The sequence below is a fragment of the Dipodomys ordii genome, unplaced genomic scaffold (assembly GCF_000151885.1).
Source record: "Dipodomys ordii isolate 6190 unplaced genomic scaffold, Dord_2.0 Scaffold57, whole genome shotgun sequence".
Lineage (NCBI taxonomy): Eukaryota > Metazoa > Chordata > Mammalia > Rodentia > Heteromyidae > Dipodomys > Dipodomys ordii.
The window spans coordinates 12,768,413-12,795,230 of NW_012267273.1; the positions used below are offsets into that span (position 1 = coordinate 12,768,413).

The 26,818-nt window shown below is 41.0% G+C and overlaps 1 protein-coding gene across 1 annotated transcript in view; it reads left to right on the top strand.

Annotated features, from left to right (window-relative positions):
* The first annotated feature begins 3,363 nt into the window (after nt 1-3,363).
* Dusp27 (dual specificity phosphatase 27 (putative)) overlaps nt 3,364-26,818 on the top strand; it is a 27,440-nt gene continuing 3,985 nt past the window's right edge. Inside the window, exons 1-4 of the mRNA XM_013021784.1 lie at nt 3,364-3,473; nt 17,713-17,807; nt 20,674-20,905; nt 23,525-23,742. Of these exons, the coding sequence (XP_012877238.1) occupies nt 3,364-3,473; nt 17,713-17,807; nt 20,674-20,905; nt 23,525-23,742 (655 nt within the window). The remainder of the gene's footprint in view (nt 3,474-17,712; nt 17,808-20,673; nt 20,906-23,524; nt 23,743-26,818) is intronic.

Below are 26,818 nucleotides of genomic sequence, written 5' to 3' on the forward strand. Positions count from 1 at the left end.
GGAAAATGATCTCGGAAGCAGGATTCTAAACCAATAAAAGAAGGGTGTTGACCACATTTCTACAACACTTCAAGACCCACTATGATCTATTCTTCTACAACTCCCTCCTCTTCCACAGTCCCCACCACACAAAGACAGAGACTCTGTTATGAAGAAGATAAGAAGCCCTGCCCTCAGAGTTGTAATCTAGCCAATGAAGTAACAAATACATAAGCAAACAAAGAAGATCATAACTTGTCTCCATTTCCTGAGACTGTCTCAGTTTTCAGCCCCAAAGTCCCATGTCCAGGGTAGAATCAACATATTGCTCATTCTGATAATAAAGTGATAAACTCTGTAGGAAACTCTCCAGGAGAGCCACTGGTACCAGTCTTTTCCACAGATACTCCATATGTGAAATAAAATATGTATACCTACTGTTATGCTATTGAACTTTTAAAACAATTTTTTTTCACCTAACAAAATAGTTTAAGGAGTTTCTTGTATCCACACATTATACTGTGACCTACCAACTTCTGTTTATGGGGTCATGACATTCTACTGTATGATAGTTCTTTTTCTAAGTCTAACTAGTTCATTTGCTCATATTTTTTGGAGGTTGTTGGGTTTTAGCTTGATTATTTCTTTGGGTTTTTGTCTTTTATGGCACTAAAGTTGGAACTCAGAATCTCAGACTTCCTAGGCAGACACACTGCCATTTGAGCCTCATCCCCAGCCTTTTTAGCTTTAGTTATTTTCAAAAAACTAAAAAGATTGGTCTAGCCAATGGATCTACCTGAGTAGATGGGAGGACAGGAATGTGCCACCAACCTGGTTTGCTGGTTGAAATGGGGTTTTGATAACTTCTTGCTTGGTCTGGCCTTGAATCATGAGCCTCCAGATATCTTCCCAAGTAGCTAGGATTACAGGCATGAATGAGCCACTGTGCCTAGATGGCTTGTTGACTTCTAGCAGCTCTTTGTATATTACAATAAAAAATAAAGCCCAACCTTTGGATTCAGTAAGCACCTCACATATTGTCCCCAGTATTTCTTTGCATTGTAAGCTCAAAATTTCCCACACAAATTATTTGATCAAGGCTTGGTGGCTACTAACTTTGGTTGACATACAAAAGCAAGTGTGTTTTATTCTATTTTCTTAGTTGTCTTATTGACTTTCCCCATTGTATGTAATAATTTTTCAGTCTCAGCATTTTATAACACCATTGGCCAGGTAGCCCTACACACAGTGCCAGTGATGTTATTTTTCTATTCTGGTTCTATGACTGCCTATAGAAAGAAAATGAAACCCTGTTCCTTCAATTGGACTGTAAGATATTCTAGTATTTGTTCTCCAACATAGTCTACCTCCCAAAAATTATCTTCCAAAATGTGTAACTTATGCTCTGCCCAGTTTTAGACATCTCTTTTCACCCAGAACTCATTCTTTTTTCCCTCACAACTTTGTCCATGCTGTGTGTCCCCCACAATTCCTTTCCCTGTTATATCAGCTGTTATAATGTAGCTTGCTCTTAAAAAGCCAGCTCATCTATCTCCATTTCTCCCAGAAAGCCTTTCCCAATTCTTCTGTCAGAGAATCTCTCTCCCTTCTTTGAATTCACTGAGCACTTGGATCTCTTTTAGGACCCTAACTATATTCTGTCTTACACTTGAGTTATTTTTGGCCTGTGTCTCATTCCTCCTAATAAACTGTGAGCTCATTCATTCAGCCAGTTATAACATAATGATATGATGTGCTGGGTATTGTTCCACACAGCTAGGAAAAAAGACAACATTAAAACTATGTGTCTTACTAAATTTGGTCAAGTACAGTGTCTAGTGCCCAATAAAGTAATCAGCAAATACCTGCTGATAGGTGGACTAATGGATGGATGGATTGGTGAAAAGATAATTATAGAGTGTTCAGGAGAAAAGGAGAGAACTATTGGGTTACTAGGCTTTGTCATGATCAGAAGGATGGTAACAAGGAGTAGGGTAGAGAGATGGGACAAATCATGAGCTCATAAGAAGTTTAAGAAGCTCACTGAATTTTTGTAACACCTCAGATTGACTGATGACCCTTACCGGGGCCTGTGAGTGTAGAGAGAGAGAGGATGTAGAGAGAAAGCATAGTATCCCAATGTTTGCTCCACAAACAAGTTTGTCAAAAGAAATGTCATCCTGGTCCCAACAAGGCTCTCCCTGTTACTGTCTACCAAAAAGGCCCTCTTCAGGCTATACTCTTGTTATTTTTGGTGGGGTTTTTTTTGGGGGGGAGGAATATTTCCCTCCCCTTTGGCATCTCTAAGCTTCCATGAGGCTAAGGTAAGTTTCTTTACTATTCTAGGTTTATTGATTTAGACTATTTTCTCAAAGTGATTTTAGAAGGTAATGCCAAGCACAATTTTATGTAGAGAGAGCCCAGAGGAAACCATCTATAAAATGAGAACCTCTTCCCATCCCACTGCTGATAGTCGGTGTTCAATGAACCAGACAGGAGGGAAACAGTTAAGTGAGCCTGCATTCAGGCTGGGTTCTGCATTCCTTTCTCCCACAGATCTGCCAGCCTATGGGGCCAAAGGCTAAATTTAGAGAGTGGATAAGGTTTCCTGACAGCTGTCCTGCCCCTCTGAGAAGAAGCCCTGAAGAGAGGAGAGCTTTCTGTCCCCTCTGACTGGTTGGAGTTTCTGGCCATTTTATCCAGATCCTCGGGCTTTGGTGTGAACACAGGCAGTGGTAAGTGTGTTTTGTCTTAATCTGTCCTAGTGAGCCTTGACTTACAAACAAAGGGGCAGCATCTCTGCCCTGAATGCCAGGGACCAGCCTCAATGCCTGGGACCAGCTGCTGGGGACCTCAAATTTCCAGTTGACGCCTGAGCCACAGGCCTTGATGGTCATGGCCTTCATTAGAATCACCAAAGAGGGCTAGCTACCTCCTCAAGTAGAAACGAAAGGTGTACACATTAGTGTGGTGTGTGTGTGTGTGTGTATTTGTGTGTATGTGCATGCATGCACACCTATGCGCACCTACAGGACTCAGAAGCGCTCCCTGTGATTTCAGCAGAAAACTTTCCAAGTCTAGAGGATTGAGCTTTTTAACCTGTTCAGCTATATTTACTCAAACTTTTAGTTCCCCTCACTACTTTCTTGCTAACACCCTAGTTGTCCTTTAATACAACGCCATTTTTTTGGTGTCCTGTTTACAAGTTAGACCAGGTTGGATTGGGTTTTCCCTGTGGATCCTTTACTTACTGGGAGGTTACAAGTGATCACCTCCTCATTCCTGGTGCCACTGCTGACATCCCGTCTTGCCCCAAGAAGCCTATGGAACCCACCTCTCTAACCATCTTTCTACTGCCAAACTAACAGGGGCTGACAAGCTGTCATGGCGACCGGGAGAGACCTAGAGGAGGAGCAGGTGGTTCCAAGCGAGGAGGATGAGGCCGATGTGCGGGCAGTGCAGGCCCGCTATCTCCGGAGCCCTTCCCCCAGCCAGTAAGTGTGCAGTGCTGAGTTCCATCCAGGCCTCTGGGCATGGCCAGGGAGGGGGCTTGGAGCATGGTGAGGAATGGGTCACAGCCACCATCTATCCATACTATCAACACCATTGTTCTTGAGGAGGCAAAGGCACAGACTGGTTGCTGAATGTTGATATCTTCTGGGTATACAGTTCAATGGGTTGGGGAAGGAAACAAGTAGACTTGGAGGGGCCAAAGGAGATTTCCTAAAGATGCTGCTGCTCTCTTAAAACTAGAAGGATGGTAGGAAGTTGTCAGAGGCACCTGTAGTGTCCTTGTTTCATTGGGATGGGGTTGGATGTGGGGATGGTAAGTTAGCGAATCTAAGAGAAGAGACCAGGAAGAAAAGAAGCCCACAGGGGCCATTGTACAGGCTCTTGTACTAAAATAATTTTCCAGCCACAATCAAACTGGTTCTGTTTCAAACTGCTTGTGGCAAGGTGGGGGGCAAATGACAGAGTACCCAGGGTAGGATCAACATCTTTCTGGAGCGTCTCTTTCATGTTATGACAAGCAATTTAAAACTTTTGTTAAAAGCATTTGAGGATGTATGATGATATAGTGTGACCAATTTGCCTGGATTTTCAAGAAAAACTAAGAGACTAGAGAAATTTAATCCTTATTGTCTGCTAAAATAACTGTGAAAAAGCAACAATGTATATGCCTGTCCCTGTTCCTCTGCCATAACTGATAGCAGAGACCTGACTTCTAATCATAATTCTGTCTCCAGAACTATGACTCCAGAAGAGTCATCGATATTCTTGAGCCTACATCTCATCAATAAAAAGGGAAGGAAAGCCAACAAAAGTATCTCAGGGAACCCTCACTTCTGAGTACTGATGACTCTGCTTGACTCATTTCCTTCAGACAGCTGAGGTCTCCCTGGCTCCCGCTCTCAGAGTTTAAAGCTTCCTCACTGGAGCGAGTTAGAAACAAAGCCAGAGGCTAATCATTCATGGGTCAGGTACTTCACCCCATGAAGTTTGGAGAGTTTGCCTTGTAACTCATCATTATGTTTCCACTTAGAAAATCTGTCAGAATTGAAAGATTTAAAGCATGTCCCTCCCCTCCTGCCCTCTCCTGGATAGGACAGCACTAGATTTGGGCATGGTGTGACAGCTCTTTGTATTACTTGGAGTCATGCTAGTTGTTATACCCAATAAACATTTGTTTCTCACCTAAGTTCTGGGAGACCTATCTGATCAGAGACTCCAGACTGAGGTTCTTCTGTCCTGTGTGTTCACCAATTAAAAGCATGGTTTCTAAAGTTGTTGTGCAACTGCTGCATTGTAGTTCAGAGCCAGGTTTTCCAGCAGGTGTGCATTCTCTCTCAGGCCCAAATGCCAACACCTCACAGACTGATCAGGGTAACTGTAACAAAAGCTCTCACTCTACCAAAGGAGGAATGGGAAACAATGCCTGTCATGTCACTGTGGAGCGTGTCAGTTCCCAATGCTGGGAAGTCTAGACTGAATCATAATGTGGCTCTCTAGAAGGATCTCTCTTGGTTGTCATGCTTCTTGGCATCTAGCTCTCCCCTCGACCTCTTCCTTGCCCATGCCACAGCCACAGTGAAGAGGGACAGAGAGCATGACTTCTCTGAAGACTGAGTGGCTTTAACAGACTACTGGAAATCTAGAGGCTCAGGGATGTTTTAGGGAATTTAGCACCCCCTAAATCTTTTTTTTTCCTTTGGAGGTACTGTGATTTGGACTCAGGGCCTCATGCTAGCTAGGCAGGTGCTCATAGCCCTCAGTGGTATCACTGGCCATTTTGTGCATGGGTTAATGCGTCCTTCTGTCATCGTAAAGTCTGTTATGTAAACAATTACAACCACAGAGGCTTTTAAGTTGTCTCCCAATCAGTCTACTGCATTGCAGAGGACCACAATCAAACTAGCCCAGGCCTTGCTTTGTCACCAGACAGGTACCTGGACCATGATCCTCCTATTTTAGGCTTGCCATTGTAGCTGGGATAACAAGCATGAGTCATTACACCCTGATCCTTCTGGTGAGGTGGAGTTTCATGGACTTTTCTGACTGAGCTAGCCTAGAACCATCATCTTCCCAGTCTCTGCTTCCCACAAAGGTAGGATGATAGGTTATGTACCACTGTGCCCAGCTACCAGATGGGCATTCTTGAGAGCTTTTCTGCTAAGGTTATCCTCACACCAACCTCCTCTCATTTTAGCCTTCTAAGCAGCTAGGAGTACAAGTATGAACTTCCAAAAACTCTTTAAAGACCAGGGGCTAGTGGCTCATGCCTGTATTCCTAGCTACTCAAGTGGCTGAGATCTGAAAATCATGGTTCAAAGCCAGCCTGGGCAGAAAAATCTGTGGGACACTTATCCCCAATTAACCCCCAAATGTAGCGTAGAGCTGTGGCTCAAGTGGTAGATAACAAGTCTTGAGCAAAAAAAGCTCAAGGACAACACCCAGGCCCTGAGTTCAAATTCTAGGACCAGAAAAAAATTACTCTAGTTCTTACCAAGATGGTTTTCAATCCTGAATAATTAAGCTGGAACATCTTTTGTCAGCTCAATGAAAGATTGTCTGAGACTGTATTTGGGTAGGAAAATACATGCATGTTTAATATAACATGTTGTAACTTATAGTGTAATTACTATTTTCTCAGAACATGTAACTAGCACATAGCTAATCATAGCTACATAATGCAATCATAAAATGTTGATGATCTAAAATAAAGAAAGAAAAAGAGAATATAGAAAAAATCCATAACAAATAATAAAGAAAAAGTGGAATGGTAGATTTAAACTCTAGCAGATGAGTAAGTACATTAAATTTTAGATGCTATTTACAAGAGATACACCTTTAAAATAATACACAAAGGTTAACAAACATTAGAAAACACACATTACACTCTTCCAGTCATTACTGCTTTAACTTCAAAATGTAGTAATACTTTATGTCAACCATTTATTATGTTCATAACTTGGTACCTGGACAAGGCACAATGGGACTAGTTTATCTTTGTTCTACTATGTCTAGAACCTTAACTGAAAGGGGTTCAAGATAAGGGCCAACTCCAAGTAGGAGGGTGACTCAACAACTGAGGGCTGGTATCACAGAGGCATCTTCACATGAGTGACAGTTCATGTTGTGACTCACCTGGCTGTTGTCCAGAACTCCCAAGATTGTCTTTCCATGTAATTTCTCCCTCTGGGCCACTCTGGGCTTTCTCAAAGCATGGTTGTTAAATTTGAAGAGTTTCATCCAAAAGAACAAATCAGGAGTACACTGATGTTACATATCCAGATTCTAAAATTTGAATAGGACAAAAAAATAAAATTAACTCACCTGGCATTTATACAACTTATACCCAACAATGGCAAGATATAAATCTTCATTGTGGGCACATGGAATACTTACCAAAATAATAGACCATGTACTGGGCCATACATATATAAAAAAAAGTTTCTCTGGTCATAGGAAAATTAATATAGAAATCAATTAAAAGCAGAAAAATAAGTAACAAAATTGACTTTAAACTACTATTCAATGCTATTTCATAATCACCCAAATATCTAAAATTAAAGATAAACAACAGCAAATGAGGATGTGAAACCATCAGAACTCTCATTTGTTGACAATGAGAGTGGAAATTGGAACAACCATTAGAAACTAGTGTACCGTATCTCTCAAAACTGAACACATATCTATCCTATGACCCAGAAGAGCTCACTCCTTGTACTGAACAGAAGTAAGAACTGTACATGTGTGTACCACCGAATGAGTATCAGAATGTCTTAGCAGCTAATACAGAAATTTAAACAATATGGTGATCTGTCCAATTAATAATAGACTAGATGGGTGAAGTCTGGTATATATTTTTAAACTCCTGACTTAGGGAATATGGTATGACTGAGATTCTCAGATAATTTGTTGAGGAAGGAAAATAGTGACAACACACAAAGAAAAGGTAAGGAAGGGCTGCTGAAAGAGGAGGCAGACACAGGTTTATGTTAGCCAGCCATGCTTGAAAAAAAGCATTCATGAACCGAGAAGCCACAGTGGTATTAAATCCTAAGCTCTTTTACCAGCCAGGCTTTCTTAGGCAAAACAAGACTTAACTTGAATGACTCACTCACAAGCCTAGCACCAGTGGCTCATGTCCACAATCCTAGTTACTCAGGAGGCTGAGATCTAAAGATCACAGTTCAAAACCTGCCCCAGGCAGGAAAGTCTGTGAGACTCTTATCCTCAATTAACCACCAAAAGCTGAAAGTGGAGGTATGGCTTAAGTGGCAGAGTATCAACTTTGAGTGAAAAAGCTAAGGGACAATGTCCAGACCCTGAGTTCAAACCCCAATAGCAGCGTGCATGCGCGCGTGCACACACACACACACACACACACACACACACACACGAGACTCACAAGTAGCATGGGCTAGCCATCCTTGTGCTATATTCTCACTTCCAGAACAAATTTTCTCTGCATTCTCATGAGTATCAGTGCACTCCTCTGGTTTCACTGACCCTTTTGGTTTGTATTCACTCCTTAACATCTGGTTTCCAGAAGCAGATCCGACATCAGCTAGTCCTTGTCAGAAACCTTTAAGGAAAGCAAATGTTATGCCATTTCACAGGCTATTTCTTCCTACTGTCATCGTAAAGTCTGAGGTGTAAGCCAATACCACCAATAGGCTTCCGAGGTGTCTCCCAAGCAGTCCACTGCATTGCAGAGAACCATGTTCAAGCTAGCTCAAATGAATGAAGCTATAATCTTTCTTTCAATGAAAAGACAACCATCAAACTAGGAGACAAGATCTGCAAATTAATATCTGCTAATCTGCATCTATAATATCCTTTTTAACTATTAAAATTCAATGATAGCAAAACAACCTTATTTTAAAATGGACAGAATTTGAACATATACTTCATCAGAGATATGCATCCATCTATCATTAACAAGCATTGTGATGTCCAAAATCCTTAGTCATTAGAGAACTGCAAATTAAAGCCATAATTAGCTACCAATTCATATTTGTTAAAATATCTAAAATTAAAAAGACTGTTTATTTCAAATGTTTGTGAGGATATGTAGTCCCTGGAACAATCTTCATTACTACTGAAAATATAAAATAATACACCATTTTACAAACTATTCATTTCTTCTTAAACATATACCTGCTTAAAAATATGCCTATACTTATATGATACAGACATTCTACATATTTACCCAGAAGAAATAAAAGCCTATAACAGCCCAGAAACTGTCTGTCAAAAATGAATAATAATCATATTGTGATGTAGTTATACACAGAAATACTATACAACAATAAAAAGAAATGAACAATTGATTTATACAACAACATGGATGAATCTCAAAATAAGCATGCTGTGTGAAAGCAGTCGGATAAAAATAAGACTACATATGAGTCCATATCCATAAAATTCTAGAAAATGTAAACTAATCTATAAAATGTCAGAGAGTGGACACATGGTTGCTTGGGAAACACAGGGCAGGGAGAGGTGAGAAAAAGAGGTTACAAAAGGGCATGAGGTAGCCTTTTGAGGTAATGCATAAGTCAAATTTTCATTGTGGTTTAACAGAGAGAAACAAATCAGTATATTAGAAGTATGTGGAGTTTGTATATTAATTGGCTTCGTCAAAGGAGACGGCATGATGTGGGGGGGAGTGGAGGGAGGACACATAAGTGGTGTGTTGGGACCAACACTGAGGTCAGTCTGCTCTCTCACTAGCCATGAAAGCTTGTATGTATTCCATAACCACAAAATCAGAGTAATAGTTTACCCAGTAGTCAAGATTAAATAATATACTACAACATATACAAAAGCATAACAAGTATTTGGTTAAATGGTGATTCTCTTCCCATTTCCTTCCAAAGAAAGAGATATGACAACCAATTTCTTTCCATAACTTATGGTGTCAAGAAATATCTATTTAAGCAGAGTCCACACCACACATGGAAGTTTAGACATCAAGGTCTCTCTGATTCTGTCATAAGAGCATTCCCTATCCTCGACAAAAGAGCATCGTGTGTGTCTATTGGTTTCTGTCCTGAACAGTCTCACTTGTTCTTGAGGAGTGGCTGAAGATCCATCCTTCCTGTTTTATCTCTTTAGCTGAAGGTTTGAATATTTCTAAAATTCGGTTATACATCAAGTCAGCAAGGACTTCATCTACAGCCTCTAAGTTTTTATATCAATTCTTTAGGACTTCTGTAACAAATTTATACAAACAAGTAGTTGATGTCATCATAGATGTTTTCCCTCACAGTATAGGAGGCCAGGAGTCAACATAGTACAAAGCCAATACCTCTGGTGGCCTTAGGGAAAAAACCCTTCCTATCTTTTCCTACCTCTGGCATTTCTTCCCTTGTAGCTATATTATTCCAACCTCTGTCTCCTCCAACCTCCAGATTCTTAGTCTTCTGCCCAGTGACAATTTATCATTTGTTTTAGAGCCCACACCAATCCAATGTCATCTCATCTAAGGTCATTTAATTACATCAGCCATGATCTTTTTTCAAAAAAATAATCACAGGTTCTGGGAGATATATCATTGCAGGGCCACCATTCAACCCACTATATCCCTAGATCCAGCTGGGAGCAACTATCACTGTATCCTTTCCTGCAGAATGGAGACTGGGCCTTGCAAACATCACCAATGTTCCAAGTAACCACTGCCAACCAAATGAAATTAGTTCAGGGCTGATGTGTGCAAGTCCTGGCAGGGAGTCATAACACATCAAACATCACCTGTAAATCTCATGCTGGATTAATTAAGAACCCCAAAATGGATATAGACCATGGATAGGCTCGTCTTTATTGTGCTTGACTTAGATACTGACCTTGAACATCTTAAATTCAAAGCTAGCCATTGCTGCCTCACTCCCTCTAAGGGAGATCTGCAGTTAGAGCCATTCATTTCCCAGCCAGTCAGTTTTGCCTAAGTCACTGATGAATTACTAGAGTGTAAAACTCCCTGATCAGTAGGGGCTTCTCCCTTGTCCATAGTCTCCATCATATTCCCAGCCACCCACATAAACAGCCTAAGAAGTCTGAGTGCTTATGATGTTTATCAATGCCTGCCTGCCAGGATTTCCTTCCTGTCCAAGGTAGAAGTGAAAGTTTGTTTCTTTTCTTATTCCTGATGAGAAAGACTTTTTTTAAATTTCCTTTTGACTCAGAATCCATTTCTCCTTTTGATTTTTCAGATTTGAATTTTTCAGGTCTTTGAAATATTTAAGAAGTCCTTGGTAATCTGGTCAGTCTTCCTCCTACCTTCTGCCTACAGCCCAGCCCTCACTGGTGTGGCTCTCCTGCCCTCTCCTACAGTGAGCTAGCTCTGGCTGTCTGGGGTAGAGAGTGGTTAGGAGCTGGGCAGGAAGTTTCATTTCTGTGAGCCCTTATTGCATTTCCTGAGATACAATTTCAGTCTTTCTCTACTTTCTTTTTCCTTAAATGAAGGTAGGGGAAGAGAGTGTTGAACACAGAACCTTGCCCTAGCCAGGCAAGTATTCTTCCACTTACTGCCTCTTTTTCTTTTGTTATCTTTCAGTTAAGTTCGCACATTTTGTGCAAAGGATGGCCTCAGATTTCTATCCTCTTACCTATATTTTCTTTGTAGTAGAAATTACAAGTGTGTACCACCACACTGGTCTTGTGGATAGACCCAGCTTTGTTCTTGGGCTGGCCTTGAACTTGATCCTCCCATCTTATTTTCCCACTACCTAGGTTACAGCAGTGAGCCACCATACCCAATACCAACTTGCTCTTTTACTAAGCCTACAAAGCAGCTTGCTAAAAATCATTTTCCTTTAGTTTCTTGACTTCACTGATTCCTTAGTGCTTGAACTTTGCTTGTGTGTGGTTCACTTTCTTTGAAGTGACTCAACACTTAGAAACCTGGTTCGCTGCCACAAACTCCAAATTAAAAATAAAAATAAAAGCCCTTTCCTGGGTCTCTGATCCCATTTAATCACTAAGGGACTCCTTGACAGTGGCCATCAGCTGAGAGCACCCCAATTCTTCTCCATTCTATGTCTCAACAGCCTGGCAAGTGGCTTAAAGCAGTGTCTTTCAAACTTTGCGGATGGTGATCTGCAGTAGGGTACGCCATTTGTATTTAGCTTGGAATGCATGTACCTGTATATAGCATTTTTTAAGTGTTTCCCAAACTATACTTAACCTTAAAACTGATGGTGCTTCCTTCCCTCTTTGCTTTCCTTCCTTCTCCCCTCTTCCCTCCCTCCCTGTATCCTTCCCTCCTTTTCTTCCCTTTCCAGACACAGGACAAACCCCATTGAATTGGTTTTATTAGGTACTAATAGGTCACTGTCTGCAATTTTGAAAAACACCGGTTTAAAGAAAGTTGCATGGTCTCCTGGTCTTGGTTAGGAAGTACATCAAACTGCCCTTTATTGTTTCTCTTTCAATTCACCCTCCAGGCATTTTAGCGGCTGCTTCCTGGTCCTGTGATGAGGTATATATCGATCCTACATCCTCTTTTTCCCTGACTGTCTTTCTTGAACAGCCAGCCTTGCTGCTTTCTAATGAATGTGTGTGTGTGTGTGTGTGTGTGTGTGTGTGTGTGTATGTCATCTCACTCCATCTCAGGAATACTGGTTGGGGCACAGATGTGGCCATAAATCAAAACCTGTAGATCTGCCATTTCTCTGACCTTGCAAATATCAATAGGTCCGCTGTTCAGGTCTCTCCCTCCTTCCTCCTTTTCCTACAGTCCTGCTTCTCTGCAGAAAATAAGTGTCCTCATAGTTCCTACCCACACACTTCTCCTTATTAGACTTAATAATCCATGTCTGGGGCAAAATAGCTCTATGATTATTAGATTTATATCTCCCCTCAAGGCAATGGACTCAAAAATATTTGTAATCTATGGCCCACATGTCATTTTTTATAACATCGTGCAGTCAAAGACATAGACATTGTAGGACTGGGGAGGAAATCTGTTTTTCACTTTCCTTGCTTCCCAATTATAAAGCTACTGCTTTTACTGGATGGAATGTTCACATTTACCTTCTCAGATTCCCTGACTCGTTAGCTAAACTTCAAGCTTGACACCCTAGAGAGGCAAAGATGCTTCTCATTTGTTTCTGTCTTCAGATTTTCATTCTGAATCCCACATGCTCAGAGTTTAGGTACATTTGGGATAAATCCTCAGTCTCTGTATTAGTCACTTAAAACTAAATCTTCACAATCTGAAGTTAACATGTTTGGGGAATGTGGCATGATAAAAGGCAGCCAGCGAGATGATCCTTGAACGGAACCACCACCTGCTGAGTTCCTGTGGGCCTTTCTGCATACCTGACACATGAAGGCGCTTCTTTGGTCCAAGTTCAGTCCATGTCAGTTGCTGATTACAGATGTAAGAATAGCTTTACATAGAGGAACAAAGAAAGCTGACCCTTCAAGAGAAATGAAGGGCTATTCAAAGATGAAGCCTTTAAAATTCTTGCAGCAATGCAAAACATCTTTAGCATGAATTGTTTTGTCCCAAATCTCATTTTATGCCATGCTGACCTTCAGCAAACAAAATAATGTTTTATTAAGAACAGAACAAATGCAATTAATAAAAATAAGAAAAACTCCTCAACAAATATTACTTACATTTAAATATGACTCATATTAACGTAAAATTAAAATGCTGACTTTAGTTGTATGAAGCATGCATATTTGAAAACCAAGATTGCCATGAACCCTGAGCTCAGAATATCCACAAGGTCTAGTAGAGAGAGAGGCAGGATTTGTTTACCTATTTTGGCATCTTTTTGCTGTTACTTCACATCCACACTATAGACTGGCTCTGTTAATCTTGTTTTTTCTATCACTACTAGAGAAAAAAAATACCATAGTGTTAGCTCAAAACTTACTTCTTAGCCCTTGGAATAGCACTGCTCACATTATCCATTCGTGTTTAACAAACTATATTAAAACTTAATGACTTAAGGAAATAATTTTATTTCACTTGTTTTTCCTTGGATCAGGAATATGGACAAACTTAAGTGGACCTGGTTTGGATAACACTTAACTGGGCATTTTATCTCTGTTTTATGTGGCATCAATGGTCAGAAAGGATGGGGGGATTCATCTCTGAAAGGTTCTTACACATGGCTAGCTGGCTGATTGGCTAGCAGCTGGGAGCTTCACAGTGACTGTAGACCAATGAGTTTTCCAGATTGATGGTCTGAGTAAGTTAGACTTTTGTATGGCAGCTCAGGGCTTCCAGGAAGAGTGACAAGAGCCAAGGAGGGGAGGCGCCACTTCATTAAGAACTGGACTCAGAGAGTTTGGTAAGATGGCTAAGTACAGACATGGAACACTTCCCCATCTTACCATAGAAAAATCAAAACCAAAAATAAACAGCTGTTATTTGGCTAAAATATTAAAAGAGAGAGCTGGCATGCAGTGTGGATGGAACAAGGAAATTGTGGAGAATGGATACTCCAGGTAGCCTGGTAAAGAAGGGAACAAGTGTCTAGCAGCAATTTACCCATCACTGGAGCAACTGAACTGCCAATCTGGACCAATTGAACTGAGGAAATTCTATTCACAATGAGAAAATGTAAACAAGAAGGCCCAGTGGTCCATATTGGAACCACCAACACACACAGTTGTAGAAGGCAAGGAATTCTGCAGCCTTATAGTCCCAAGCCCAGTTAGTTAGGTTTGAGGGAATATTACAAAAATAAATAAAATCAAAGATGAAAAATAGACATTAAGATTGATACCACCGAAATATAAAGGATCATTGGGAATTATTATGATTATACATCAACAAAATTTAAAATCCTGGAGGAAATGGATAGATTTCTGCCAAAATGGACTCATAAAGATAGAAACCTTAAATAGACCAATAACAAGGAGATTGAGAAGTAATAAAGTAATAAAGTTCTAACGAAAAAATCCAGGAATGAATAATTTCGTTGCTTAATTCTACTCTAATTTTAAAAAAGAACAGCATCAATCCTTCTCGAACTATTTTTATAAAAACCTAAAAGGAAGAAACCCTTCTAAACACATTTTACTTGTCCAGTATTACCCTGATACTCAAACCAGATAAACATCACAAAGAGAAAACTAAGGACCCATATCCCTGCTGAACATAGCTGCAATACTTCTTTTAAAAAATGAGAAAATTGAATCCAACAGTACATCAAAAAATATCATATATCATGATCAAGAGTGATTTATCCCAGAGATTCAGGAATGGTTTGACATACTAAAACCAACAAATATAATACATTGCATCAGTAAAATGAAAGAAAACAGTCATGAAATATTCTCAATAGATGCAGAAAAGGATTCAATAAAATTCAACAGCTTTTTATGATGAGAATTCTGAAGAAATTAGATATAAAAAGAAGATACTTCAACATAGCAGAGTATATATATGATACGACATATACAAAACAGTCATCATGTCAAACATGATTATTATCCTCTATGTTTGTCCTCAGGTCCTCTATGATCTGGAACAAGAATGTACACTCTCATCCATTCTTTCTCAGCATAGTACTAGAAGTTGGACAGAACAATTAGGCAACAAAATGAAATAAATAACATAGTTATAAGAAGAGAAGAAGTCAAATTATCCCTTTGTACATATGACATGATTTTATATATCTATATAAATATGTATAATTTTGTTTTTGGTTGGTTATGGGGCTTGAACTCTGGGCCTGGGCACTGTCCCTCAGCTCTTCAGCTCAAGGCTAGCACTCTACCACTTGAGCCACAGCGCCACTTCCAGCTTTTTCTGGTTATGTGGTGCTGAGGAATCAAACCGAGAGCCTCATCCATGCAAGGCAAGCACTCTACCACTGAGCCACCTTCCCAGCCCCTTATTTTATATTTTTTTAAAAATCTAAAGATTCCATTAAAAGACTTTAAAACTAATAGATGAATTTGATCAGGTTGCAGGAAACAGAACCCAAACTTGAATGAGACATTCTCTCACCCAACCCAGATGACTATTATCAAAAAAAAAAGTTTTTAAGACAAAAGCTAGTGAAAATGCAGAGCTGGAGATGTAAATTAGTACAATCATTAGAAGAATGCTGTAGATGTTACTTAAAAAAACACAAATAGTTTGTTATGTTATCCAGCAATCCCACTTCTGGGAATACATAAAAAAAAGAAATGAAATCAATATATCAAAGAGATGCTTGCACCAGGTATGTAATTTCAGCCCTCAGGAAGTAGAAGTAGGAGAACCACCAGTTCCAGGTCAGCCTGGACTATTAAAAAGGTCATGTCTCAAGTGAGGGAAGGACAGGGGGAAGGGAGCTAGGGTGGGAACCCTTGCTCCCATGTTTATTGTAGCACTATTCACTACGATAAAGAAATGGAATCTACTGAAGTGTCTATCAATGGATAAATAGATAATGAAAATGTGATATATATACTAAATTGAATATTATTCCACAATGAAAAGAATGGAATTTTGTCACAACAAATTGATGGAACTAGAGGACATTACATTAAGTGAGATGTTCTGTCTTGTATGTAGAAGCTTTAAAAAGTTGGTCACAAAATAGAAGAGAATAGAATGGTAATAACTGGAGGACAGAAAGGACAGGAGGGAGAGGGCCTCGAGGGAAGTTGAATAATGGGTACTAAAATACAAGTTTAGTGAGGAGAAATATTTAAATGTTCTGATAACCTATTCAAGTCATAATAACTTATTCATAGCTTATGAAGAACTAATAGAGAAGAGCTTGAAGTCTCCAAACATAACAAAAGATAAGGTTATATGAAATGCTAATCACTCTAACTTGATGTATACATGTATAGTTGTACTGAAATATCACACTGTGCTCCCTAAATATGCACTATTATTATGTTAGTCAAAAAGAATTTTTTGAGAGACCTAAGTTCAGAAACTGGACTGTTCTCCATTTTGCCATAGTCCATCAATCAGAGCAGTCACAGAGACCACAGAATGTTTATGTAGGTTGTTCTCAGAGAGAAACCTACATTAACCTCGCTGTCTATGGGAGGAGTATCACAGATCCAGGACCTTTATTCAATCTACCATAAGAAAACGTTGCTTGATTTTTAGTAATCAGACCTTAGAGATTGTGTACATTTTGTCTCAGAAAAGCCAGGCATATGCATATCCAGAACTTAGCCAGGCCTTGATTTCTGCTTTGGGCTTGTTACATGCTGAGAATGTAGAAAATACCTGATAAGTCTTGTTACTGGTTGTAGTAACTGCCACATTCCCTTAAATACAGTGCTACTGAGAACAAATTCAATCAGTCTGTGAGTCAGAAAATATCTATTTGGTATTTGCTCTATGCCAGACATTGTGTTAGGTACTGGGAACACAATGGCCTATATAACACCCAGTCATACTGCCTATCCTCAGAGAGCGTGTGGTCTGTTATAGGAAATAGCTAGTTGCCAAATATTTTGTAAATAAGTGTAAGTGCATCTGATAAGAGTGTCACTATGGAAAGGTTTATGGTACAAAACCAGAGAAGACTTCCCTCAAGAAGATAATCTAACTGAAATAAGAAAGATGAGGAAAGTGACTTGACTATCTAGGTTGCAAAAATAGTCCCTTTTAGTACCTCCACTGAGTTCTTCTGAAGGACTAGCCTTGACATTTATCCTTGACACACTATTGCATCCCCACATCAACCTAAACCTGCATCTCAGTGCTCAGCATCAGAATCTATCTGAGAGCAGGTCCTTTGTTTTTAGTCCATTCTATTATAAGCATAGAAAAGATGTGAGGAATAGAGGAAATGGTCGCAGCATACCAGTCCAGCAGAACACCGGGAAAGGCAACCTTAGGGACATTCTCCAGTACTGACAGCAGAGAAATAAGAGAAAAGAAGAACAAATGAATAGCGGGACTTGCAAAAAAAAAAATCAAGCCATATCAGGGTGGGCCCTCAAACAGCAGACATGCCCTCTTCTCTCCACAACCTAGACATCTTCCCACATCATGTGACACCAACACAGACACCTGCAGTGCCAACATGGGTGGCAAAAGAGATGAGCAGAATCTACCCCTTTTGTTCCCAGGTTTCATAAACCTTTGAAGGCTTTCCTCTTATCTCTGTGTTCCAGTTGTGGCTAAAATCCAATGCAGGCTTCTCCTGTAAGAATGCCTTCCTCTCAGTGCTTCCAGGCTCACCACACACACACACACACACACACACACACACACACACACACACACATGTCCTCTTCCCACAGGTTCTCCATGGTCTCAGATGCAGAGACAGAAAGCATTTTCATGGAGCCCATTCACCTCTCCTCAGCAGTTGCAGCCAAACAGATCATCAATGAAGGTAATGGGTTCCCCATCTGGGAGGGGGCAGGGAGGGTTTGGTGGTCATGTGAATTTGCCAGCATGGGGCCCGCTGGAAGGTATACATGTGCTTCTGCATTTCTGCTTTCACTTCCAGAAGCTTATCTTGACAAAGGCAGTTCTGCCAAACCTACCTCCTCAGCTTGGAGGGGGCAGAGGTGAAAATGTCCTGCATCAGTGTAGACAGTTCTCTAGTTCATGGTCAGGGTTGGGGTCAGTCCAATCTTCCCTTGGGGCTTCCCATTCCGGTTTTGTTTACAAAACTCCTCTTCTGTGCTCACTTTGGCAGCACATATACTAAAATTAAACTCTGTTTCCTGAGTAGGGAATTATAGGTGGGAGCCACCATGCCTGGCCCTGTTTCTTTTATTAATGCATATCAGTTATACTATGTGGGGGATTTCATTGCAGGCTTTGATTCTTGACAAGTGAAAGTCCAGATTTATGAGCTATAACACCATTTTATGTGTTTGAAAATTTCACTTTCAAGTCTACAGAAAGCTGTGAACACTCAAAAGTCCAGTCTGAAATCAAAAGATGAGTAATGCCCTTTTATTCCAGGTTTTCTACTACACCCTTCTCTGGGTGTAGTGTTTGTGGCTGAAGGAATGTGTGTGTGTGGCAGGGGTGGGGGGGGATTAGTAGGTTCTGGAGAAAGCAAACCATATCAGGTGATATTTGAAAATATTACTAGTTTACTGGTTGTTATAAATATGTTCTCTCCAAGAACTATGGGGGTCACAATGATAGACATGAAAATAAAGAATTGCCTCACCAAGGCAAAAGTTACTTCTGCAGAAAGATGCATCATCAGTCAAAAGTCTGGCAAGCAAGTACGCAGAGCAGGCAGGCTGCTCCCCTATTTATCCCTAACACAGCAAGCCCCACCCCACTGCTCAGATTGGTTGAGCTCAGGTTTATAATATGCCTATGATTAACTAGTTTGAATAGGGTAAAATGTATTTACATGGGGTGACCACTAAAAGCCTGAAATGATTAACAGAACACAAGTAATTTCAAAATATACCTGTACCCTCTGTTATTTCTAGAACAATCTGAGGTGTGTCTTAATTCTCTCTCTGAAAAAAAAAAACAATTTAAGACATAACCTTACATTTCAAAGATCATTCCTTAGCCCAAAGTATTTCCTCTTTTCCTTAACAAGAGCCAAGCCACAAAGCCAAAGCAGGAACTCTTGAGCAATGCAATTTGATAGAAAAGACAGGTTATTTTTTTTTCACCTTGTTATCAGAAGGGTAAAACTATATGAAAAACCCTCATTCCCCTGAAATTCTTCATGTGTCCCACCGGGGAGAGGGCAGGGGAGAAGTGCCAGCTCTACTTTCTCCTGTAAAAAGCTCAGCTAATAGAACTAAATCAAAGAATTGTTGCAGGCAGGGAGCCAGACCCTAATACAGCTGAGATGTAAACCAGAGACCCAGAGAAACCAGCAGCCCCCAATGGGGATAAGGGACATTTATTTTTAAGCTCAAAAGAGAAGAAATCAAAACAACAAACTACTTTATCAGTGGAGGAGGACAGTGCTGTATCTTTTCATGAGGGTTAGGGAGTTCTATTTTGTACATGTAAAGGAAAGATGTCTATGCAATGGAAGGGTTTTTTACACTTGGGTCATAGGGCCCCAGGGGAGCCAGGTGAGAAAACTGGGTGGTAGAGAAAATAGGAACACTTCATCTATTTTTAAACAAAATCTAGTGCTGGGATTGCAAGGTCTTCTTTCTGCTTTTGAAACAGAGATCAGAGAAGATTTAGAGTTGAGATCTGATGCTTTTAGGCATGGAATCCTCAGCCTGGGTAGAATCAGGAGGCCCAGGCTTTGAACAGCAAACAGTCTTCAGACATCTGCCAAATTATTCCCTAAAGGCCTGAGCCACGCTCAGCCAAATTTAACTGTGCACATTCTACCTCTCCCTGCCCAGAGACAGCCCATCCAGGAAGGAGATGGTGCTGGCGATTGGCTGTAGCCAATACAGAGAACATGCTTCTCTTCTTTTTGCTTCCTCTGAATTCAGTATTCTTGGCTACTGAGTTAGAGGGAAGGTTTGTGTGCTTGCCCCTATTCTTACCTATGTAGAGAAAGGAAACTTCTTACCTCTCCTCACATTCCTTCTAATTTGATAAATCATGAGCAAGTGTATGAATAGGAGAAGATAAAGGTCCCTAAGATGTAGATTCATTGAACTGTGGGTTCATTTAGAATCTTAGCTATTCTGAAAAGCCCTGAATCCTGGGTTGAGGCTGGCTGGGGAAATCATGGCTGATACGTTTAACTGTCTGCAAGCTAGAAGGCTTAGAATCATAAGTACTAAGGCCCCAGAGCAGAGAATCAGACAATAAATAAGATAAATAAGTAAATTAAATATATATTAGAAGGTAATATTGCATAGATGACTGCTGAAAAAGTTTTCTCAGTGTTATTTGCATTCCATGTGAAATGGAGTGAATTACATTATGCAAGAACAGCATTTATTCATGTGGCAAATATTTGTGGGCACCCACTTTGTACTGGGCACCGCTGAGAGTTCTGAGTCACACGTATTCAGAGACTTGGGTCTAAAATATGTCATCCAGCTTTAGACAAACAAAGGACTGAGTAAGGGAAACTAGTTTGAATTCCCTTCCCCCACACCCAACTGCTACTGTTCCTGACTACAAGTCAAGGCAGTGGGCACCCAGGTCCCCCTTAAGTTCTTCATGGCAGAGCCTTTGGACATGCAGTCAATGCCAAGAGTCCTGGCAAGCGGTGGACCCAAAAGCAAACTCTCTCAAGGGACAGGAAAGGCCGTGTTGTTCCTAACTGTGTTGCAAATGCTGCCTGTCTCTAGAACTCAAACCTCGTGGGCTCAGAACAGACACTGATTGTCAAGGCATGCTGGAGTCAGCTGAGCAGCTGCTGGTGGAGGATCTGTACAACCGTGTCAGGGAGAAGATGGATGACACCAGCCTCTACAATACTCCCTGCGTGCTGGACCTGCAACGGGCCCTGGTGCAGGATCGCCAAGAGGCTCCCAGGAATGAAGTTGATGAGGTGTGGCCCAACGTCTTCATAGCTGAGAAGTGAGTGTGACCGTGGTAGGCCATGCCCCTTTGTCTCACCTCTCTGTTTAGTGCCTCCAGGAGATGAAATTCCCTTAAACTTCACAAAGGCCTCCCTGGTTCTGTCTATCCAGTGGAGGCTGCCAGGAGAAAGGCTTCCTACCTACCTGCACACAGGGATCCATGGGGAAAATGAACACACTTCCTCTGCTCTCCCAGCAGAGCTGTCCAGCACAGTCTTTTTTCTCCTGGTGGTCTAGACCTCTCTTCCTGACACGGACTCTTGGCAACTCCACCATCTGTAACTCCATGTAACAGAACACTAAGAGCCGCTGAAGATACTGATGTAGGTATATAGTTGCCAACATATGAAAATGTGCACGATCCAGTAAGAAAATCAGGTGACAAAAGCATATTGTATACATGTACAGTGTGGTATTAATGAACTCAGGGCTCTCCACTCACTAGGCAAGTTACTATACCACTGAAGCCACATATCACCATCTAGTTCTTCTTTTGCTTTTTGAATTATTTTTTTAGATTATGGTCTCATATTTTTGCCCCAGGTCAGTCTCAAAGTATGATCCTGCTACTGATGTCTCCTGCATAGCTAGAACCTCAGACATACACGACCAGGCCCAGCTTATTAAGATTGAGTCTCATTTTTTTTGCCCAGGCTGTCTTTGAATTACATTTCTCCTAATCTCTGCTTCTGGAGTAGCTGGAATTACAGGCATGTGCCATTATGCCCAGATCTGATATTTACTGTGACTTACAATTTCAGAGTTTTAGTCTATTTTGTCAGGGAGGATTGATGGAACCCAGCTGTTCAAATAATGGTAGCCAAGAAGCAGAACAGAGCAGTCAGAAGGGACAAGAGCAAGACAGCCACAAAAACATACCCTCAATGACCAACTTCCTCCAAACAGGTCCGACCTTCCACAGTACCACCACCTCCCAAGAGTCTATTCAAATTTTGACTCCATCATGGTAGGGTTAGAGCCCAATCATATCCAGAAGTGTGTTTTACTGATTCTCATATTCTATTCCTTCTGAGTTTTGTCAGTGCAAGGCCAGCAGCTTAATTTATGACAATAATTTTTGCTGGTCCATTGACTACTTACTGAGATATCCGCCCAGTGTAATTACCTTTATGCCCAGAGGTGCTAGAGGAAATGGGGAGCTCAAGCAGACAGTAGGGCAAAAGGTTTGGACATTGGCACTTTGCTCCATGACGAGTAACCAATTCCCTAGAACCTGGTTTCGTTCAGAGGTGGCATCAAGTCCTAAGTGATCTTTAAGTTGATCTACAGATATAAAAGAGGCAGCAAAATGAACCCTGAATTAGAAATCAAAACATTAGTTCTGGCATAGGGATGTCACTCATTCAGCAATAGAGCATTTGCCAAATAATGTATGGCTTTATACATTTGCGTTCCATCTTAAATGGGTTGGTTTTGTGTTTTTGTTTGTTTTCTGGCAGTATGGGGATTTGAGCCCAGGGCTTGCTAAGCAACCTCTCTACCACTTGCACATGCCCCACAGGTCTCCAAGTAGTTTTTTTAAATATGTTTTTATTGTAAAAATACTGTACAGAGGGGTTACAGTTACATGAGCAATGAGTACATTTCTTATCAAGCATTGTTGCCTCCTCCTTTGTTTTTCCCCTACACTCCCTTCCCTCCTACCTCCACAACTACACTCCCCCCTTCCCCCTCCCCTTACTTCTCCCTACCCCCTCCTCCACCTAAATTGTAAAGTTCGTTTTTTCAATATAGTGTCTTGTACATCCCAGTAGTTTTTATTCAGCCTTTTAAAAAATTCTTTCACAGTTTTAGATAGTTATAAAAGCTCTTTGATTCATCTTTATATGCTTCAAATGGGAATGAAAATAGCTTGTAAGTTTATTCATAGGATAAAATAATGCACATGAAAGAACTTTTGAAAAACAGCATGTGATAATAATGTAAAAAACAACTAATACTATTATTTTACTTGTCACTTCTGTGCTCTGATAAAAGTACATTTTCTTTTCTTTTCTTGAGTGATGTAATCTTCTGCATTTATTTATATTAGTAAGTTAGATTTCCTAGAAATAGGGTTAGTATTTTTAATTGTTATTAGAAAGGTAATGTACAAAGGCATTAACTATTTCTTTTTAGACAATGTCATCCCTTCCTTCTCTTTCTTCTCTCCTATTTCTGCCCCCAAATTGTATAGTTCATTTTCAACATAGTGTCTACTGAGTATCACTGCTGCATTTGTTCACCTTCTGTCCCTCCATTTCTGTGTCCCTCCTTATCCCCTGCCCAAGACAGATAAATGAACAAACAAGAGAAACAGAAAAAAAAATCTCTTGTACAATTTCAAGAGCTTTAAACTAGAGGTTACTCAGTCATCCCAAAGTTTCCTTATACTCAGTCTTGTTCTCCTTTTTAACCTGCCTTCCATGGACAGTTCCAGGTCTCTTTTCTCTGTCTTAGTGTAGCTTCAAGTCACTTGATGTGAGCTGATGACCTCCAAAAGCATAGGAGAAGGCCCTAGCCCAGCTGTGCTCTCCCAACTCAGAAGCAGGATTCCTACCACATGCCAATGAACCTTCCTAATTCTCACTCTGGCAATCATGTTCCTTTGCCCCAGGAGTGTGGCTGTGAACAAGGGCAGACTGAAGAGGCTGGGTATCACTCATATCCTCAATGCTGCACACGGCACCGGTGTTTATACTGGCCCTGAATTCTACACTGGTCTGGAGATCCAGTACTTGGGTGTGGAGGTGGATGATTTCCCAGAGGTGGACATCTCCCAGCATTTCCGGAAGGCTGCCGAGTTCCTTGATGAGGCTCTGCTGACCTACAGAGGTAAGGGGAGCCTGATGGCTCCAGGCTTCTGGAATTACACTGCAAGGAGAAGCAAGGTGGGGAATGTTAGGAAAACCTCTCAACTGTCTAAAGGGACTCTCTTAAGCCAGTTATCTGTAAGAAAAGGAGAAAGGAAAGGGTGATCAACAGTGATCCAATAAGTGATTCATAAGGGCTTCAAATGCCAGGCACGATTCTAGACACTATGCTGAAAGGTTCAGGCAGTCTTACACACTGCCAGAGCAGTAAATAAAATGAAGAGATGCAGACACCAGCCTCAGGTCACTCCATCGCTATCCAGCGGAGACAGATCTCTCAATCAGGACCAAGGGAGAGCTAGGGCCAGCAAGCTGGCTAGAGGGTAGAAGGAGGGAGCTTCGTCCAAAGATGGAGGTACAGTCAGTTGGCCCATGCCAAGGATGCCAAAACAGAAAGTTTCCTGCCTCTAGCTTAATGAAAGTTCAAACTTAACCTCACGAATGCCCACATTGGTGCAAATAGGCACCAGGGTCTACAGGGGAAGAGTTTAGCTCCTCCCTGTCCTAAGATGTTGGTGGAAGCATAAGGTGTCCCCACCCCTGTACCATCTCAGCAGTACTCCTTGAATGTATTCCTGTTTCCACTGTGGCCCTTAGCTCCACCGTGCCTCCCTCTCCCTATAGGCAGTGCATTGTTGTTGTGTTATTGTAGAGGAGGCCATACTTCACTACAGAGAAGTTGTGAACATCCTTGGAAATCACCTGAGTCTTCCCTGTGGTGTTTTCCTCTGCTGGTTGGGAGTGTGATTCTAGCCAGTAAGTAGGAGGAAGGAACATTGGGCACTGTCATTTTACCCCATGGGGGAGTATTATTATTATTTATATTTTCTCCACTAGGAAGTTGAGACCCACAGAAGGTCTCTTGGCTTTGCCATGGTATATTATTCCAGATTTTCTCTGAGGCTAGCAAGCACAAAGCGATGGACCTTTACACAAACACCAAAGGCATTAAAGCATTGAAGAAATTCCATGACAAAAATGTGGTCCCCAGCCTGACCCTGCACAAGGACTGGAAAATCTACATTGGAGACTCGGTCTCCATCTTTCTAGCTCTACTTCAGGCAGCAAAAGAAGGCCTGAATTAGCTAGTTACCTTCCTTAGTCCCATTTCCCAACCTACCAGAGAGTTCTTTGAGCAGACTCTGTTCCTTGGTCTGACTTAAATTTCTGTCAACAGTGACAAATGGGATGGTTTCTGGACAAATACTTGTTTCTCCAGGAGACAAATAGGAAACTTGAATTAGGAGCATCCAACACAAATGCCTGATATAAGAAGCATATGGGAATCAAAGGGAAGATGTGAACCAGTCAGTCTCACTCCTCCAGCACTCTTCTGTACCCAGCGTCTCCTGCATCCCCATCAGCCCTGACGGTGACTCTAAAAAGAAGAAAACTTCCTTAAAGCCATTTTACTGACGGAAAGTTTTCATCATAAACAACCTAATATATTTTTACTTCCACATCAAAGGTACTCTCTGGAAGTTGTTCAGTTTTGTACACCATCAGCATGGGCCCTGTGCTTAGCAGAGAAAAGAGAAAATTCTGCTACTTGTCTGGTTAAAATGAATGGACAGCCCCCTACCCCCACCCCAACCGAGTCCTTTACTAACCCCCAGGCTTCTCAGAGGAATACCAGGGCACAAAGAATACAACAATTAAGACATAACACTCCCAACTTGGTTTCTTTCTGCCAGACTACATAGAATTTAACACCTTTAGCAAGTAAGTGTGCTGGTATCCCAAAGCCTCAAAAGTAAGTTGGTCTATCAGAGGAAGCAGTAGATTGTGGGCTGGTCAGATGGTTTAGAGAAGGTCCTTGGTAAGGGCAGAGACGCCCTGATCTGGATGTGGTAGAGGATAAGACAGGGAAAACTTGATGTAACTGCCTTTATTGCTTAAATTCTGTTCCCATACCTCCTCTAGTGGCTGCTGGCTCTTGGCAATAATAACATTCCTGGGCCCCAGGTCAATCTCTGACCTTCTCCCATGTGTCAAAGATATGTCCTTAACTGGTGCAAAGATATAATAATAAGAGTCACCTCCCATCTCATAGTATTAAGTAAGATGCTTGCCAGTTTAGCAAGCATCTCCAAAGACTGTTGGCAAATAGATTGATGACAGCCAAGGAGAAGGTCTCCAAGGGTCTCTGTCTGAATTTTAAACAGCCATTAGAATGAAGATACAGAAGGCACCTCTGTCACATTTATGAGGGATGCAAAGTAGAAGGAGAGGCCTATGAATAACTGATCTGCTGAATAGAAGAGTCAAGGTTTACAAAAGCTTCTGTAACCTATAAGAACAGACCCTATCTACCAAAAATATAAATAGTAATTTGTAGTTATCTTTATGTTGAAAGGATTCTGTAAGAGAGACATGACATAAAAACAAGTTTATTTTTTTTAAGTTTTATAGATTTTAGTTGATGCAAAAAATGGTTTGAATTCATTATGTAACATTTAGTCACTTTACAAACTGATACGATGCCATCATTTGGGTATGGTTTGAAATCTAATCCACAAAACTTCTGGTGTTGAAACCTGATCTCCAACGTGAGCAATTAAGGGTAGAAACTTAATCCACCTTTGGTATTTAGAGGTGGGGCCTCTGAGAGGTGAGAAAAAAAAACAAGAAGGAGAATATGACAGGGATCTTCTTAAGGACATTTGCATAAGAAGTTCATATGGGTCATACCAAAGTATTCATTATCGATTCCAGAATGTCTGTTGCTTATTAGAGTGGAGCCCTCAAGATAAGATTCTGATAGATTTTAAGAATAGAAAAAGAGATAAGGGAACACACACACACACACACACACATACACACACACACAACCTCCCTGTCTTACCCGATGATGCTCTGCACTATCTGTGGTCTCTGCCAAGGCTATCATAAGAATCTCTAGAATTCTTGGGCTGGGAAGGTGGCTCAGTGGTAGAGCTCTTGCCTTGCATGCCTGAGGCCCTGGGTTCAATTCCTCAGCACCACATAAGCAAAAAGAAAAAAGCCGGAAGTGGTGCTGTGGCTCAAGTGGTAGAGCA